Source organism: Atractosteus spatula, chromosome 2 (genome assembly GCF_055471065.1).
Source record: "Atractosteus spatula isolate fAtrSpa1 chromosome 2, fAtrSpa1.hap1, whole genome shotgun sequence".
In the NCBI taxonomy this organism is placed as follows: Eukaryota; Metazoa; Chordata; class Actinopteri; order Semionotiformes; family Lepisosteidae; genus Atractosteus; species Atractosteus spatula.
In genome coordinates this window covers 16,835,260-16,851,603 of record NC_142707.1, presented here as the reverse complement: position 1 = coordinate 16,851,603, position 16,344 = coordinate 16,835,260, and the positions used below count along the sequence as shown (strand labels likewise).

The following is a 16,344-nucleotide window of genomic DNA, read 5'->3' as shown; positions in this document are numbered from 1 at the left end:
GTAGTAATGTGCAACAGCATAAGAGCTGAAAAAGATGTTAAACGTCTCTGATTTTTCCAATAATTAGTACACCTAGGTTGATAAGAGCTGAGCAAGAGTGAAAACCAGCAGATATTGTGGCCATGCACTGGAGTTGGATACAGTACCTCTAATTTGCGGCAGTTATTGTCCTGTTCTGATTTTAATCACAGACAAGTTCAGTTTTATTTTTCTTGCCTGTGATAACCTTCTTAAGCAATGATGAATCACAGAAAATAAAGCATTGGATTCAGGTGCTATTTTTCCAACAAAGACGTAATCTATGGTCCAATGTAATTTATTTTTAACACATGGAAATCTTGATATTTTCCAGACTTTATAAAAAAGAATACAGAGATCTTTATTAAGTTATGCTGCAAAAGTACTTCAGTTACTTTTGTTATTAATAGACATAGCATTACTTTAGAAAAGGAATATAGATAACTTAATGATGCTTCATTACAGTTTTAATGGCATGTTGATGAAAACAAGTAGACACCTTTCTGTCTTGCTGAATCCACTCTCAGCCCTGGATCTTTTGTTCTGGGGCAAACTCGAAGTAGAAGACTAAACTGAAATGTTCAGGAGTTGAATAACAACACAATAAGCAAATTTACAGGAATGTTTAAATTTTCACTAGCTTTAATGAAACTGAAACTCTCATAGAGAAATTACCTCTTTCTGTAAAGCACCCCAGAGTGTAAATCAGTCTTCACTTCACTGTAAATTTAGTCCTCAAACATTGTAGACACTGACAGAATATAATTATTTAGTGCAGGTTATGTGGGACCCTAATTTTAATTAAAAAATTCAGACTTCAATATTTGTTTTTAAAATATTTGATTTTTCCATTTGTCTAGTGTATACTAGTTCCACAAACTGCAGAACTCCTGTGAAGTGCACTTGACACTCTTCTGTGCCATCGCTGGTGACATTTGTATTCCATCATACCCAGAACAAAAATCAACTCTACCGTTGCCTGGATTATTGTATTTGCATAAAATCAAACACTAGGGAGTGCTGACAAGAACAACAGATCGCTATAAGACTCCTCAGAAATAGATCAACAAGCATTATCTGGTGATGTGTTACAAGAAATTACATCTCAGTGCATGGAAACCCCACCGATTACTGTCAAACAAGCTATAATTTTCAATATTGCCTATGAATGATGTGCTGTTTTCATATTGATTTCTTGCTATTGTTGGAAGAATTCCATTGATCTTATTTTACAGAAGAAACGGATTGCTTAAAGAGATTTTCTCATATGGGCATTTCTGCTGAATGGGGTAAAACTTAAAGGCCACTTATTTCATACTTTAAAAAATCTTTATAAACACCCTACACATTCTCTTTCACATTAACAGTAACATTGAGCCTATGTACAGGCAAGAGATCTGAGATCTAGATTGTTGCTCCTTTTTTGTGTAAGAATTTCTGCCTCACACAGGTAGCACACTGTGACATTCTCAACTATATCTCCTTCATCTCTGGGTTTGGTCCTCAAGTGGTAAAGTACCATCTACCAGGCCTTAGGCTTACTGATCTTGTTATGATCACTGTATAAAGCACTTACACAAAACCTATGTTTGCCCTGGAACTCCCCTGCTGTCTTGGAGACGCGTTTGCTTACAGTATTTGAGTTGTGTTGTTAAAAATAAATTAAAGTACAATTCAGAATAGTACTCTTATTTGTGCCTAACTAGTATATACAGTATATACTGTATATGTGTGTGAGTGCAACTGGACAGCCTTGGTACAGTATATGTGCTCAATTGAAGGCATTTGGGTTGTGACCATTTAATAATAATAAATAATTGCTTACATTTATATAGTGCTTTCCTGGACACTCCACTCAAAGTGCTTTACAGGTAATGGCTGCCATAGTGCAACAGTACACTCACCACACACCAGCTAGTGATAGAGAACAGAGTGATGAAGCCAATTCATAAAGGAAAATGGGAAATTTGGCCAGGAGACCGAGGTTACACCCCTATTCTTTTTGAGAAATGCCCTTGAATTTTTAATGACCACTGAGAGTCAGGCCCTCAGTTTTACATCTCATCTGAAGGACGGCGCCTTTTTACATTACAGTGTCCCAGCCACTATACTGGGGCATTAGGACCCACACAGACTGCAGGGTGAACGCCCTCTGCTAGTCCCACTAACACCTCTTCCAGTAGCAACCTTAATTTTTCCCAGGAGGTCTCTCATCCAGGTACTGACCAGGCTCATACCTCAGTGGGTTTCCAGTTGTGAGCTGCACGGTGCTGCTGGCAGATGCCTTAATTAATTCTGTTTTTTATCCATGATAATCAAATAAATCTTGTTTATTTGACAATATGATCATTGCAATTTTCTAAATAAAATAAAAGGAGAAAAATATTTTGCTTTTTCTGACAATACAAGTAACACATCTGACCATTTTTTTGGTGGCTAATTATTTATTCCTTTAAATGTCTTTATTCATTTAAACCTCTTATGGAAAACACAAATTACAGTGCATTCCATAAGTATTTGGACAGTGACACAATTTTTGCTTTTTTGGCTCTGTACTCCAGCACATCGTCCAGCACAATTACGTCTATATTGAGTGAACCATATAGGAATCACAGCCCTTTTAATACATAGTCCCCCCATTTCATGGGACTAAAATTGTGTCACTGTCCGAATGCTTACAGACTGCACTATATGTTTGAAATATAATCAGTGGGTCTGTTGGAGGATCACCGAAAGTTTTCTTTTGGAAAAAAGCTTTTGTTGACAGATTAATACATCATTTTAGCACCAGCTGAAGTCTCTCCTCTTTAAACAGACTGCATTCTCTCAGTTAACCACTATACACATAAGCGCAACACTTACACTCCTTAAATCCTTCTGTACAGCATCAAGGCTCTTAATGTTTAAATTGTACAGTATTCTACGTGTTGCTTTTAATTACTGCAAACACAGAACACATACTAACAGGATATCTACATTACTTCTTTATATCAACAATATTTGCTATGTTGTTATGTTTGGCATACTGTAAAAGAGTTAAGATTATGTTGAGAAAGAACTCATGTTTTGAAATATAGCAAGGCTATATTATGTATTTGGGTTGTTTTACATTTCAGGTCCTGGGGCTCTTGTTTTTTGGCCAAAATCCTGGTGCCCTCTGCAAAGCTCAGGCTTACCTGAAAATGGATACTACTGTGTGAAAATAATCCAAAGCATACATTCCACAAAGAAAATGTAGTAACATGCACACAAAATAAATGTTTTTGACTGCTCAGCTCAATCTCCAAATTTCAATCGAATCATACATTCGTTGTTTGTAATAGAAATCCTTATGTTATATGATGGTTTTTTATTTTTCCATCAGGGGTGTGAATAAATCTGGGGGAAACTATATAATTGCTATTTTTGGTAATTAATCATTTTAGCTTAGTACTTGTTAGATGATGGTTTATTTTTGTTGACGATGTTTTAAGAAATGGAGAAAGTACATTTTCCTATAGATATTTTTTTCAAAATTATAATTTCTGTAAAACCAAAAGAAATTTATCTTAGCATCAATTGCATAATTGTTAAAGTTGCATCTTTTGTATATGGCTACAATTCCAACTACAACTTATACAAACTGCTATTCTAATCTTCACGAAATTGAAAAAGGAAAGTACTGGACATATTATTTAATCTTGAATAAAGTAGCTGCATTGAGCTGTTGTGTTATTCTGCACTTATTTTCAGAAGAGATTATGGATGTTAAGGTCTGGGAACCCCCTTTGCTTTCAAATGCTAATTCTGTGTTTTTTAGGCTTTACACCTTTTACTGTATCAGATGCTCTACTACACCCTATGACAATGGCCACATGAATGCTTTCTCTCCCTCACACACAGATGCATAAAGTTAGTGGCTTCAGTTTTTAAAAGCTTTTTGAGTCAGTTGACGCATGATGATCTAAACAAATACAGAGTACTTACTGGTTACTTTAAACATGGTCTGGTTGCCTCTATAGATAAGACTGCCATCCTTATATAAAATATACTCAGTAATAATTCCATTGGGATGGTGTGGAATACCCCAGAAGAGAGACAAATTAGTAGGATAGGGGTCAGCTTTGGGAGGATTTACATCTCTGGGAGCTATGGAAAGAGAAGGAAAACAAACAAAAGATTAAAAACAGCAACATAAAACTACTGTAATTCTACTTTCAAAGCTGAATTCATTTCATTATGAATGGTGGTATTCAATTTCTGTTGTGTTTTTCTCAACTCAAAACATGCTACAGTAGATCGTTGACAGTATTAAAATATGTTAAGCAGAATTCTGAAAAGTATAATGTTGCAATAATGTGGTGAGGTAACAGTCCAAGTTAAAATTAAAACTGCTACACATCCAACACTACTTAAAATAATTTAAAAAAAACGTTTCATTTATTAAGCAATATAATTTTTCATCAGACATAAAATTTGATAGTACTTTCAAAATACTTTCCTTTCTGCTACACACGAGTGATTTAAGTTTAAACAGTAACCAATGCCCATTCACATTAGACATATGGATCACGATTTTGTGTGCGTTGCTTTGGAGCACTATAGGGTATATTTAACTATATACTGTATATATACAGCAGTACAGAGCTATAATGATCTTTTATGCCATTTTTGATATGTAAACTATTTTTCAAAAGGACTTTTTTACTTCAATTTTAACTGAATTCCATGAGGGTCAGGAAAAAAGAAGGAGGGAAGAAAAGAGCAGCAATTTCTCCAGAGAAAACCATTGAGTACTCCTGGGCCTCACTTAATTAGTGTGCAACGCATATTAAGTGAATATAGAATATCCATGACAAAAACCTTAAGCAGATTCTATGCATGCACAGGATCTGATAGATCATCTCTTATTCTGTACAGCAGAACTGAACAAAAAATCTCTACAAAAACATAAACAGCATGCTCTATATACTGAGAGGCATTAAAATGCAACAGATTAGTTTAGCATCACATTTGACTAAAGTTGTAGGCAGAAACAACGGTCTGTATATAATACTGGTACATTCATAACACATTAATGTTCAAATTGAGGTTCACTTTTTTAAAGAACAACTTTGATCTTTCATGGTTACAGATCCACTCAATTCACATACCAATTGAGTGATTCTAGAGGTGCTCTATAGACATATACTGTACAGTATGTCAGGTGAATACAATGGCCAATGCATCATACTGTATGCACTTACAGTATGCCATGCCATACGTGAATAATGCATGAGACATATGTCACTGTTTTGCATACACATGAGGGCATAATTTTAAGTAAAGTACATTATAATATGTGGGGAAAGAACATTGTCTCCAGAGTGTAACACAAAGAGCCATCAAGAAAGTCAAAATATTAATTTCAGCCATACTATATTGCAGCTCTTAATGATCTAGGAAAAGTGGTATCCAGGTGTGTTTGTGGCAATTTGGGATGCAGGACAATGTTGTTCTTGGAGATATCTCAATTGGACATACCAATCTTGCATAAGGGTGATGACGCACAGCTGTCGATCATGCGTTGAATCCGTCAGAACGTATTGTAACAGCTGAAGGGATATTTGATATTGTTGACTGGCTCACAGTCTTCACCTAGCATCTCATGTCCTCTTCACTTCTAACCTGTGACAAGATCTACCATATACATGTATTGTATGTTACAAATACAGTATAAGATTTCACATTTTATTAGTAGATTGTTGGGAAGTTAGTGAAATGATTTTACTCAGATATTGGAGATACAGTATACTGTTCTTCTGGGAAATGGCTAGAACCAAAATCATTTGTTGTATTTTCAGTGCCTCTCAGTATACAGATGCAACCATGTAGAATGTGCAAGGTGTCAGTAGATATACCACGATGTGATGGACTCAAAGTCCTTAAAGACTGCATTACTATGTAAGGCTGCCAGGTGGCACAGTGACTCTGTAATGTAGGATATTGTTACCATGTTGCTACCACAACTTCAAATGAGATATGTCACATAATACAGTATATAGAATAATAAGTAATTGTGCATAAATAGTAATTAGAAAACAGGTGAATTTATTTTAGATATAATTTTTCTAATTATAAAAATATATATTATACATAGTGGCATTAAAAACATACAGTATTTAAAAGCAAATAAACATAAAAAAAACAAAAGAGAGTTCAGATTAAAATAAAAGTTTTAAGTAATGATTTGAATGAAGTTGTTACATATTGAAAATTGTAAATGCTAGGAAATCAGATTACATGTTTTGTAAGGGGCACGATGTGCTAAGTTGACCAAAGTAGTTAATAACACGCTGTATGTGCAAAAAAACATTGGAAACACTACTGTAAAGGGTAGATAAGATTTGATTCATGGAATGGTAATGTTTTTCATTTATTAAGATCCATATGATGTATTCAGTCCTTCCTTCCACTTGCTATACTGCTGCTTGAGACTGGAAACTTTCCGTTAGGAGAGTGGACAGGGAGAACGATTACTAAGTTGTGCTCTTAGTTTAATTAAATGAGGGCAATGAAAACACTGAAGATTGACATCTCTTCTCAGTATTCTTTATTTACAGGTCAGTAATAATTTATTTGCTGTAAATAACATTAAATCCTTGTAAAAATCTAGAGTTTATTACACTATTAATATAAAATATACTGTTTGTGATGTTTGAGTCTTCTTAATGTATACTGTATGTAAAATGTATTGTCATACAGAGTTGGAGCTATAACAATGTTAATTCTCAGTTGTTAACATTGCTTCAGTTATAAATAAGATGCTGTGTTAGGTTATTTTATCTGTAATACTAAGTTGTGCTCTTAGTTTAAAGAACAAAAACAATAACACTGAAGATTCTAATATTGAAGCTTTCAATATTCTTTATTTAGAATTATGGGGATCTCATGCTTTTATGGCTGTGACCTGTAACACTACTGTATCACAAATACAGACTTCAATAATATTTGAAAAAATATTTTTATTTGTTAGATACATAGCTCAAAAGACATAAATCTTTTTATATGAAAATGTAATCGTTTCCTCATGTTTCCTTTTAAGGCTAAAATGGCTATTCTTGTGGTCAAAATAGGAATTTGGAGACAGATTTAAATTTACAATTCACACAAATGCAATGAAATGTTATTCAAATCCAAAAAATCCAGCCAATCCCACCCCCAGACAGGCTGCAAAAGAGCAGTTTGCAGGTGTTGTTATCCTCACATTTAGTAATGTAGTTACCTGTAAATACATTGACTATCCAGAGTGTGTTACTAATGGAAAAGTTTCTGGAAAATAAGACGCTATATCTCAGGAACGAAAGAAGCTTGGATGCTACTTTCAATAACACAAAATGGTACTATAGAAGCACTAGCAAATGAGACCTGTTCAGTTAATAATAATTTGCTTCCAGATCCAGCTGTGATCAACACTTGAGACAATGACCATTCCACTTAATTCAAAGTGCAAATATGTTGCCAAACAAGAAAAAAGGGCATAAACATTTTTACCTATTTTAGCAACAACACTGTTGCAAAATACTGCTTTAAAGCCATAGTAAGTTTTTTTTAAGGTTACATGTTTATAAAGTGGTATGTGCATGGTTTATAAAAACAACAACATACTTTTAAAAGTCCAACTTTCAAAAGTCCAAGACATTTTCCCTTCAAGGAAAATGTTTATCTCCACAAGTTTCTGTTTGATGCAAACAAACCCAGACCTAGTTTCCAGGGCCCATGCCCTGTCCATTGTTCCTAGACAGTTTCTGTTTGGTGACTGTGGCATGTACTGTACAGTGGGCTTTCCCCGGGACTATCAGGAAGAAAACAGTAGTTTCTGACCAGAAGTTAGTACTTCACCACGAATACTTCTCCATTAATAACAAACTACCCTTTTCTTCCTGATAGCCTTTGCCTTCGATATTCCCCAAATCAGGACATTCTGCTGACTTTTTAAACCCAATTCATTCCACACAATTCATTGAAGATATCAGATGAAGTTTAATAAAAAAATATTTACTTCTCAGTTTAATATCTAATGTGTCCCCAGTACAAATGGCGATAAACAATAGTGTGAATCACTTCAGTGAGCTGTGCAGCTGCTAACTGTTTGCTGTACATCTTGTTTGGATTGTGGCAGCAGCTAGTGACAAAGAATTCTGAATTTCGTATGCCGGATAGGACTGTGGGTTACCACAGAGTGCTTTCGTGAGTTTCAACGTGTATTGTAGATGGCTGCACCTGTATATGATGTTCATCAAAACAAACACATCACTATATTTGTGCTTGTATATTTTTGGAAGAATAAAATATATGGATTTTAGATATTGGTTAAACGTTTTAAGTGTCATTTTGAATAACTGATCATTCGTGACTGAGTTGATATACTTATGTGATTTTGACTGTTTCTATTAAATTACCTCATTATGTTTATAAACAGGCAAGAATGTACAATCCAACACAGTCCAGATACCACTCCAAAATTGATAGGGAGGTCCAGGTCTGGGCATTCTACATAATCACATCTGTAGTGATTGATGGCAACTTGACTGCAAAGTACTACATTGTTCCTAGAACCTCACTCACTGCCGTTCCTTTGGGCTTTTACTGATATGACAACACTCAAGCAGGACATTATATGTCCTCATACTGCTCATTTAACAGTAGTTTTCTTGGAAGATGAGAATGTTATGCCATGGGTGCCCTAAGTGCTAGACTTTAGCCTCGGTGAATGTTTGTAAGATAAACCTGGATAATGTCTGGCATCAAAGCTTGATCTCCTGCATTTTTTGAAGGATCCCAGAAAATCCACTTGATTAGCATGGCAGTGTCCTTTGTTCCACATTCTCACGGTCTTTGTGAAAGAGTTTTTGTCCAAAATGCATCTCCTCTTAATTACAATTTTTGATGGTACCCTGATTTCAGTGTGGAGTTTAAAGAACTCTCTTTGGCTGACATTGTCTTTATGTCAAGGGATTTTAGTCCTTGAATCAAATCCCCATGTAACCTCCATGGAATGCCACATGCTATTTTAATTTCCTTGTCAACTATTTTCAACCCTACCCTGGCAGCACTCTGCCAATTGTGCATCACCACTTGGGGATTTCCAGTCACACTTGGCTAGTGACATGACCAATGTTCAAACTACTGACTCCAGATCATAGAGCCCACCACATGCTCTTTGAATTTAGAAAACAAAACACATTGATAGCAGAGTGTTAAGGTTTCATTTTTTTTTTTACATTTTTTAAAGTAGTTTCATATATTCTTCACAGGATAACTGAATATATTTTGTCAGGGTTCCAATTTCATTTCTGTGGACTATATATATATATTTCAATATATTTTTGTTGTACAATATATGTTTTTATGTACAAATATACAGTAATGGTCAGATAATTTGGGGATAGCATTGAACACGACATTGTTAAAATACAAAAATGAAATAGAGGATAAAAAATGTTTATTACAACTGTTTCAATATATTGGACATCAACATGATTTTTTGTTTTTAATAGACTCCAAGAGTCCTTGAAGAACCAGGGAGTTGCACCTTCCTTCCTAGTCACCATACTTCTTAAGTGATTACTGTTAATCGAAAAAAGTATCAGTAGTTAAACGTTCTGAAATGTAAAACTTGATCTATATAATACTGGTCTACAGCCACAACCAGACACATACAGTATACGGTAGATAAATTGTGTAAAATTCAGTTTAAGTACCTACAGTACAAATTAAAACTGTAATTTCACTGTATTAATGTCAACCTTTAATTTACTTTTTACTCTACAGAGACTACTAAAATCATGATATTCCTCAAACACAACCCAAAGATTTCATTAAGGCCAGGCTAAACATAGACTACCAGGAGGATGAGAGAGGTTGCTCAGACTTATCAAAACCTTTACTGAAAAGGCATAGTCACACAAAATATGCAAAACTAAACTAATAATATTTATAAACACATCCATAAACCATTAAGAAAAATAACTGTCATATGTGATTAATTTGTCTTTATTCTTCTATTGTTTTATGTCAGTATGTTCCTTGACTATCCATGTTATTTGTTTTAAGCTGTAAGCTGTTCAGTTCATATTCAGAGGAGAGATTTGTTCCATACATACAGTTAAATGACAAAGCAAATAAAGAAACAGAATGAAAGCTCCACTGCCTCAGTGACTGTTTCAGCAGCAAATCTTTAAGCAGCCTTCAGCAGTTCAAAAGAGAGCATGGAAATCAAGCGTTTGATTCTCAATTTCATACTTTGCTATACAATCAATTCTTTTTAGCCAGACTGTCTCTAGATTTACTTCTGTGGCGTAGTAAAATGAAGAAGCTTTCATTAATCTTTCAGATGCCTCGTATTAATGACAAGGCTCTTGCATGAACAATGTAACAGCAATTAAAAAGCCCATTAATCTGCATTACAGCTATTAAAGATGCATGTCATTAAAGGGTATAGAGTTTGATTCATTTTCACACACATCCCCCCTCCCCAAAAAAATGGAGCAATTACAGGCTGGCAATGCACTTTGTCATCAAATTAGTTTGGAGTTTTCCAGCAAATGGCTCTGTACCATTTTAGCTCTTCTCTGATTTTATTATTCATCAAAGAAATGTGCGAGTCAAGACCCTCTAAATTACTTTACCCTCTTGTGGAGTGCTGATGTTCCTTCCATGGAAGCTCTCAGAGCAGCCAGCCAGGGTGCACACTGTTAGGGTAATGCTATAGTTTGTAAAAGGAGCTAGGCCAGTTAAATTGCCTGCAACAGAAGAAAAAGGCAAGTGTCATTCTATTTTTTCATATTTCAAATATGTTTTAAAACTAACGGTACTAGCTCTAATGCAATTGCTTCTCAAACACAGCATAATATAACCATCAGTTCTCATAATAGGCCTAAATTAAAAAGATCTTTATTATCAAGTAGTAATATCACCTATTAATCATAGAAATGAAAGATATCAGAGGAAGATATGGAATATGGGACACTAATGATGTGATTTAATAGTGACAAAATGTAGATAGTAGGTCATACTTTTGCACTAACTTTGTATTTAAAACATTTAGAATTTCTTTTTTTTCTCTGTAGTGCACTGAAATTGGTCCTCATGTGTGGTATATATCTTTATAGATTTGTTTGTTAATACTATATTCATAAATGGTAAGCATAAGAAATATAAGAATTATAATTAAGAATTATTTAAGTTTCTAAACTGTATTCCATTTTTTCCTTGCATAAGCATTATGGATTTTTTTAATTGACCTCAGATTGCATTGGTTTTAATTAATTTTGTGGTTTGCAGATTAAGATTTATTTAATTATTTATCAGAAAGAAAATGCCGTCTTCTAACGGTTTTTATTTGAATGACTCTTTGGCCATATTCCATATAATCTGTTCTCCTTCATTATGTTAATCTGTGGGCGGAAAGATTGCTGTCAACTTCATGTAGTTTATACAGGGAAGGTAAACACCTTGGCCTGTCTGTAATTGGCCAGGTGGCTTTTCTGTCACCCAGTGCTTAATTCAATTAAGCCAATGACTAGTCCAATCATCTTTTACTGATTTTCTTTCTTTTTATAGCAAATTGTCTTTTATTGGAAATAGTTTTTATTATGTGCTTTGACATACTGTACATATATAAAAATCAATGTTTAATATTTACAATATTTAGAATATTTCTCCTAACAGAAAAATCTCACCACATGTGACAAATATGTCTCTATAATCAGTAAAAGTGTCACTGTTGATAGAATATCAATCCTACTCTACAATCTTACGGTACAGTAAGACTTACAGCCCAAATAGTAACATTAGATAATACAGAAGGTTAAAGATATTTGTTTTAAAAAATGAAAGAAAAATATTGGCTATTGACTTTAACCTTAATAAAGGAATATTTTAAAATTGTGTGAACATGTATAATTGTAATTATTCTCTATTTTCACTGATTATTCAATTAAAAAAATAATCACAAATACAAGTGATAAAGCTGGAAAAAATAATTGATGTGATAAATAAGATAAATAAGCAGCTGTTTTTAATAAAACAAATTATGGCAGGATCTGCAAATTAAAACACAAAAGTCATTTCTTCCAACTGTAAAAAAAATCTAAAACTACTTGGTAAATAGATGGTGAGACTGATAATGAAAAGAGAGTCACTCAATGAAAAGAAAATCTCACTGAGCCAAATGTGAATCAAAATCTTTGCTGCTTCCATCTGCTTGGGGACCTGAGGCTCAGGATCTCATCGCTCTGACCACAGACCTCCTGCTTGCCACTTCAGATGGACTTATTACTGCCCCTCAAGCCTTAGAAATATCCAATAAGAAATAAGTTTATCCAATTCCTTCCTTACAACCATCCACCTCTTTCTGACTATTTAATGATTGTTTAATAACTCTCATAGTGTAAATGATAATACAGTATGGATTATATTTTTTATAAGGTTCTGAGTATCTATTTTGAGTGTTTACAAAGTGTTTCATAAGAATTGATGTAATGTCTATGGCACTGGAATTCTCATAAAAATATTGTTATCGAGACTGTGAAGATTGCAATGTAATTCTAACTAGTGGTATGAGTTTATAGGGTAAAATATTTTAAGGACTACTAAGTATTAATACATTTGTACATGTGCAAAACTTTGCAAACTCTTGGATAATTAAAGAAAAAGCAATCATAGAGGAAAATTGTATTATAATTCACACACATTAGTAACTTGGAGACAATGTTGGAATGAAAATCACACCAGAAGCTTGCATATGTTAAATAATTTAAAATTAGGAAATTGGATCATGGGGCAAAAAGATCTAATAAGCTAGAAAATAAATTACACGAAACATAGGTTGTGTATATATTAGTATCCTCTGTAGACACCATTGGAAATATTTTAATGACATACTATAGAAACCCCTGATCTGCAAAACAATGAAAACCTTCAAATACTTTTTTCCTACTTTTACACTCTAACATACAGTATAATTCACTATTACAATCCTCATACTTCAACAGGAAAGGTGTTGTCTAAATTAAATTGCTACCCGTTTTATTTGTAATTTCTGAGACTTTTGAAAAACAAAATGCTCTCATGTGTATTTGGTATTTTTTATTAGTGTATTCTTGTTAAACAAAAAAAAACATGATTCTGATGTAAAAAACAATTAAATATCCTATTTGTTTCTATTAATTTAAAAAAATCTAATTGCTATGAGATCAACTATGATATATTAATAAAGGCTATTGACATTACAAAAATTAGTATGCACTTATTTTGTCCTATTGTCCTAGTGTTCTGAAATGCTATTCTTTACTTTGGTTGCAAATTTACTTCCGAGTTCAGCTGGTACTTGCCCCCAAAAAGTTTGAGAAACTTTATGAAATGCCATATAGCAAAATAAAGACCTGTTACAGACACAATTTGTATATACAGTTTATTGTAGTATGTATGTTTTGTACTTTGAAAACTATTATGTACAGTATACTAAGTATGTTTTCCCAACATTCCATACTCCATACATAATGGTTTATTCTTTAAAGTTTTTGAGTCTTGTCCAGAGACTTCTAACAGGGATATTTGTAAATACTGTACATATTTCTAATGTATTTGCAATGCAATGTATTTAATGAAATGTATTTAAATGTAAATGCATTACATACAGTGCACAGCCAGTGAGTCAAGCTGCTGCAGGAACTTCAGGATGGAGGGAGAGAGCAAGGAGATGTGCATGGGAATTGAGAATTGGAAGTTAAGGGCTGTGTCGGGCAAAAGCAAACTCTCAGTGCAAGTAAAGTCTGCCTCAGGAGGTGAGATATTTATTCCTACTAGAGATGCAGACAACCACCAGGATTTGATCTGTTCCAGGCAATAACATATTGAAAAGCCTAGTAGATACAGCAACTGCAAATAATAATATGCGGACAGAAAACTGAATGAAAACATGAATATGAAGAATGGCTGCCAGGTAGGTGGGCGGAAGGAAGCTTTCTGCAGAGCATCATAAGATGAGGCTTTAGCAATCAGAGTTGAATGATAAACTCAAGAGAAGTTTCTTTAATTAACAAAGTGTTGTACAAAGCAACTAACATGAAGTTTCAGTCTGAAAAATTAAATGTGTATCTAAAAATAAATGGAAAATTATATAAATGCAAACCTTTAGGCATGAAGATAGACTTATAAAAATCTGGGCAGTTTCACCAACAAAAGCATTGGTCCATTTTAAGTCAGAGCATTCCATCCATTCTATTTCAAAACTGATCATGCTTTCATTGCATTTTTTCAGAATTCTATTTTTCTACATATTTTTCAATAAATACATGTGTGAGGCAGAACATCATTATCACACATATACTTGAAACGAGTGTGTTTTTTCTGTGATTGTTCTAAAGCTAGTTCTACAAAGATCATATGTGTTTATCTAGGAAATACCAGGAGCCTTTTACTACTATTCTGGAAAAAGCTTTCCTTTTCTTTTATAACAATCTTAAAGAAAACAACTTGCTTCTAAAGCCTATCCCTGCCCCACCTTTCACTGAACCGCTCTTACCTGTCAGGTGATAGCTGCCTGGGAATTCGGCAGTGATTGGAGGCATGCTGGGATTGTCCCGATTGTATGCTTTTAAAATGTACTTCTCAATTACACCTCTGACCCCGGCAGTCTCGTCCCAGCTCACCTCAGCACGGTAACCATTTACACTGCTAACTCTGGAGGGAGTCAGCACACTTTGTGGAACTGCATGAGGATAAAAATAAGAGAGAGAGAAGGCAATGGGAGAGTCAGCCCCAAGAAAAGCAGCACACATATTCTTCACTTTTAATAGATGCAGTAAATCATATCTAACCATTAGCATAAATACAATTTATTAGACTTGTAACTTTTTCAGCACTGATTTAATATGACTGTACATCTTCTACCATTCATTTTAGGCTATATTTCAAAATGATCAAGCAATCTGCTTCTTTTTGCACTAGGTTAATCTTTAAAGAAACATTAATTGAGGTTTTAAAGAAATATACAAATATGTTCAATCTCGTTTTTTTTATTCAAGAAAAATCTAGACTTTCAAAACATTCATTTTTTCCAAATGTATTGATTAAAAATCATATTGATATTATAATTAATATATTTAATATATCCTGATTTTCATTTAAAAAACAAACTGTTCTCTTGTTGAATTGTACAATTGAATTTCAATATAATGCATTTGATTGATTTAATGTCCTGCAAATATATGTTGATTTACTAGACTCATTCCCACATGCTTGAAATTAATTATAACAGCTCAATTTTTTGGTTGAACAACTATTATGACATGCCAAACACAAACATTTCATTATCACAATAACTCTACATTAATACTATTTACAAAACTTTATAATTATATACATTTTTGGGAATGGTATACTGTGCTAAGATATAGCACATTGCTTTAACAATGGAAATTTAATCATAACATTGAATTGGAATGTCACAAAAATGTATGTACAGTATTCATATATTGTATAATACTGTCAGAGGTTTTCAGCTAAATTTGTAAATGGTCATCCGATAGTTGGAACCTCTAGGACCTCATTCTCCATTGCATGCACGGCATTTTTACAGTTCATTTTTTTGTTTTCCTTTGGCACAGTTTTTTGTATTTTGGTTAATTAAAAATATGTAATATTACAGAGTACAATGTGGACATTGTAGGGTTACCAGGAACTAATAAGTAGAGTGCCTTTACTTGAACACAACTGCCAATGTGTGTTTTCATACAACCATATACCCATTGACTAGAGACGCTTGCACCAAGCACTTTGGCAGCCAGCTCAAACTTCATTACAGATGACTGTTCCGGCTGCAGACACCTGGGCCAGCCAGCAGAGCAACACGCCAGGATGATTAATATAGAGCTCACACAGCCCGCATGTGGACTCTGCGGCTACTCCACCAAGACGTCCATGTTTTCCCCTATCCAATTTTTAAGGTTTAAATGCCAGCAAATACTTAAGAATATTTCAGTATTTTCCTGTTTCTCATTAGATATTCCATATTGAATATGCCAGTTTTCATTAAGTTGCACATGAAGTGATTATAAAGTCTTCTGTTTTTTATTGCTAAAACAACTTTTGTTATAAAACCAAAAATATTTTGAACGGGATCTTTAAAGGTGCCCATTTAATTGCACTCACAGATTTTATTTTTTATTCCATTGTGTTAAAGATTTTGTTGTCCAATAATTAACCTACTTTCCAATGTATTTAATAAACTGGCCTACATACATAAAAGTAGAGTTACATATAAGATAGTATTCTCCCTTTGTGTCTGTGTGTGTTTTCTTG

General features: G+C 33.8%; 1 protein-coding gene across 1 annotated transcript in view; it reads right to left on the bottom strand.

Annotated features, from left to right (window-relative positions):
- Positions 1–16,344, bottom strand: part of ush2a (Usher syndrome 2A (autosomal recessive, mild)) — a 405,544-nt gene that overhangs the window by 237,862 nt on the left and 151,338 nt on the right. The window contains exons 29-31 of the mRNA XM_088939657.1: positions 14,567–14,752; positions 10,668–10,781; positions 3,985–4,146 (exon numbers count right to left, since the gene is read on the bottom strand). Coding sequence (XP_088795783.1) covers positions 3,985–4,146; positions 10,668–10,781; positions 14,567–14,752 — 462 coding nt within the window. The remainder of the gene's footprint in view (positions 1–3,984; positions 4,147–10,667; positions 10,782–14,566; positions 14,753–16,344) is intronic.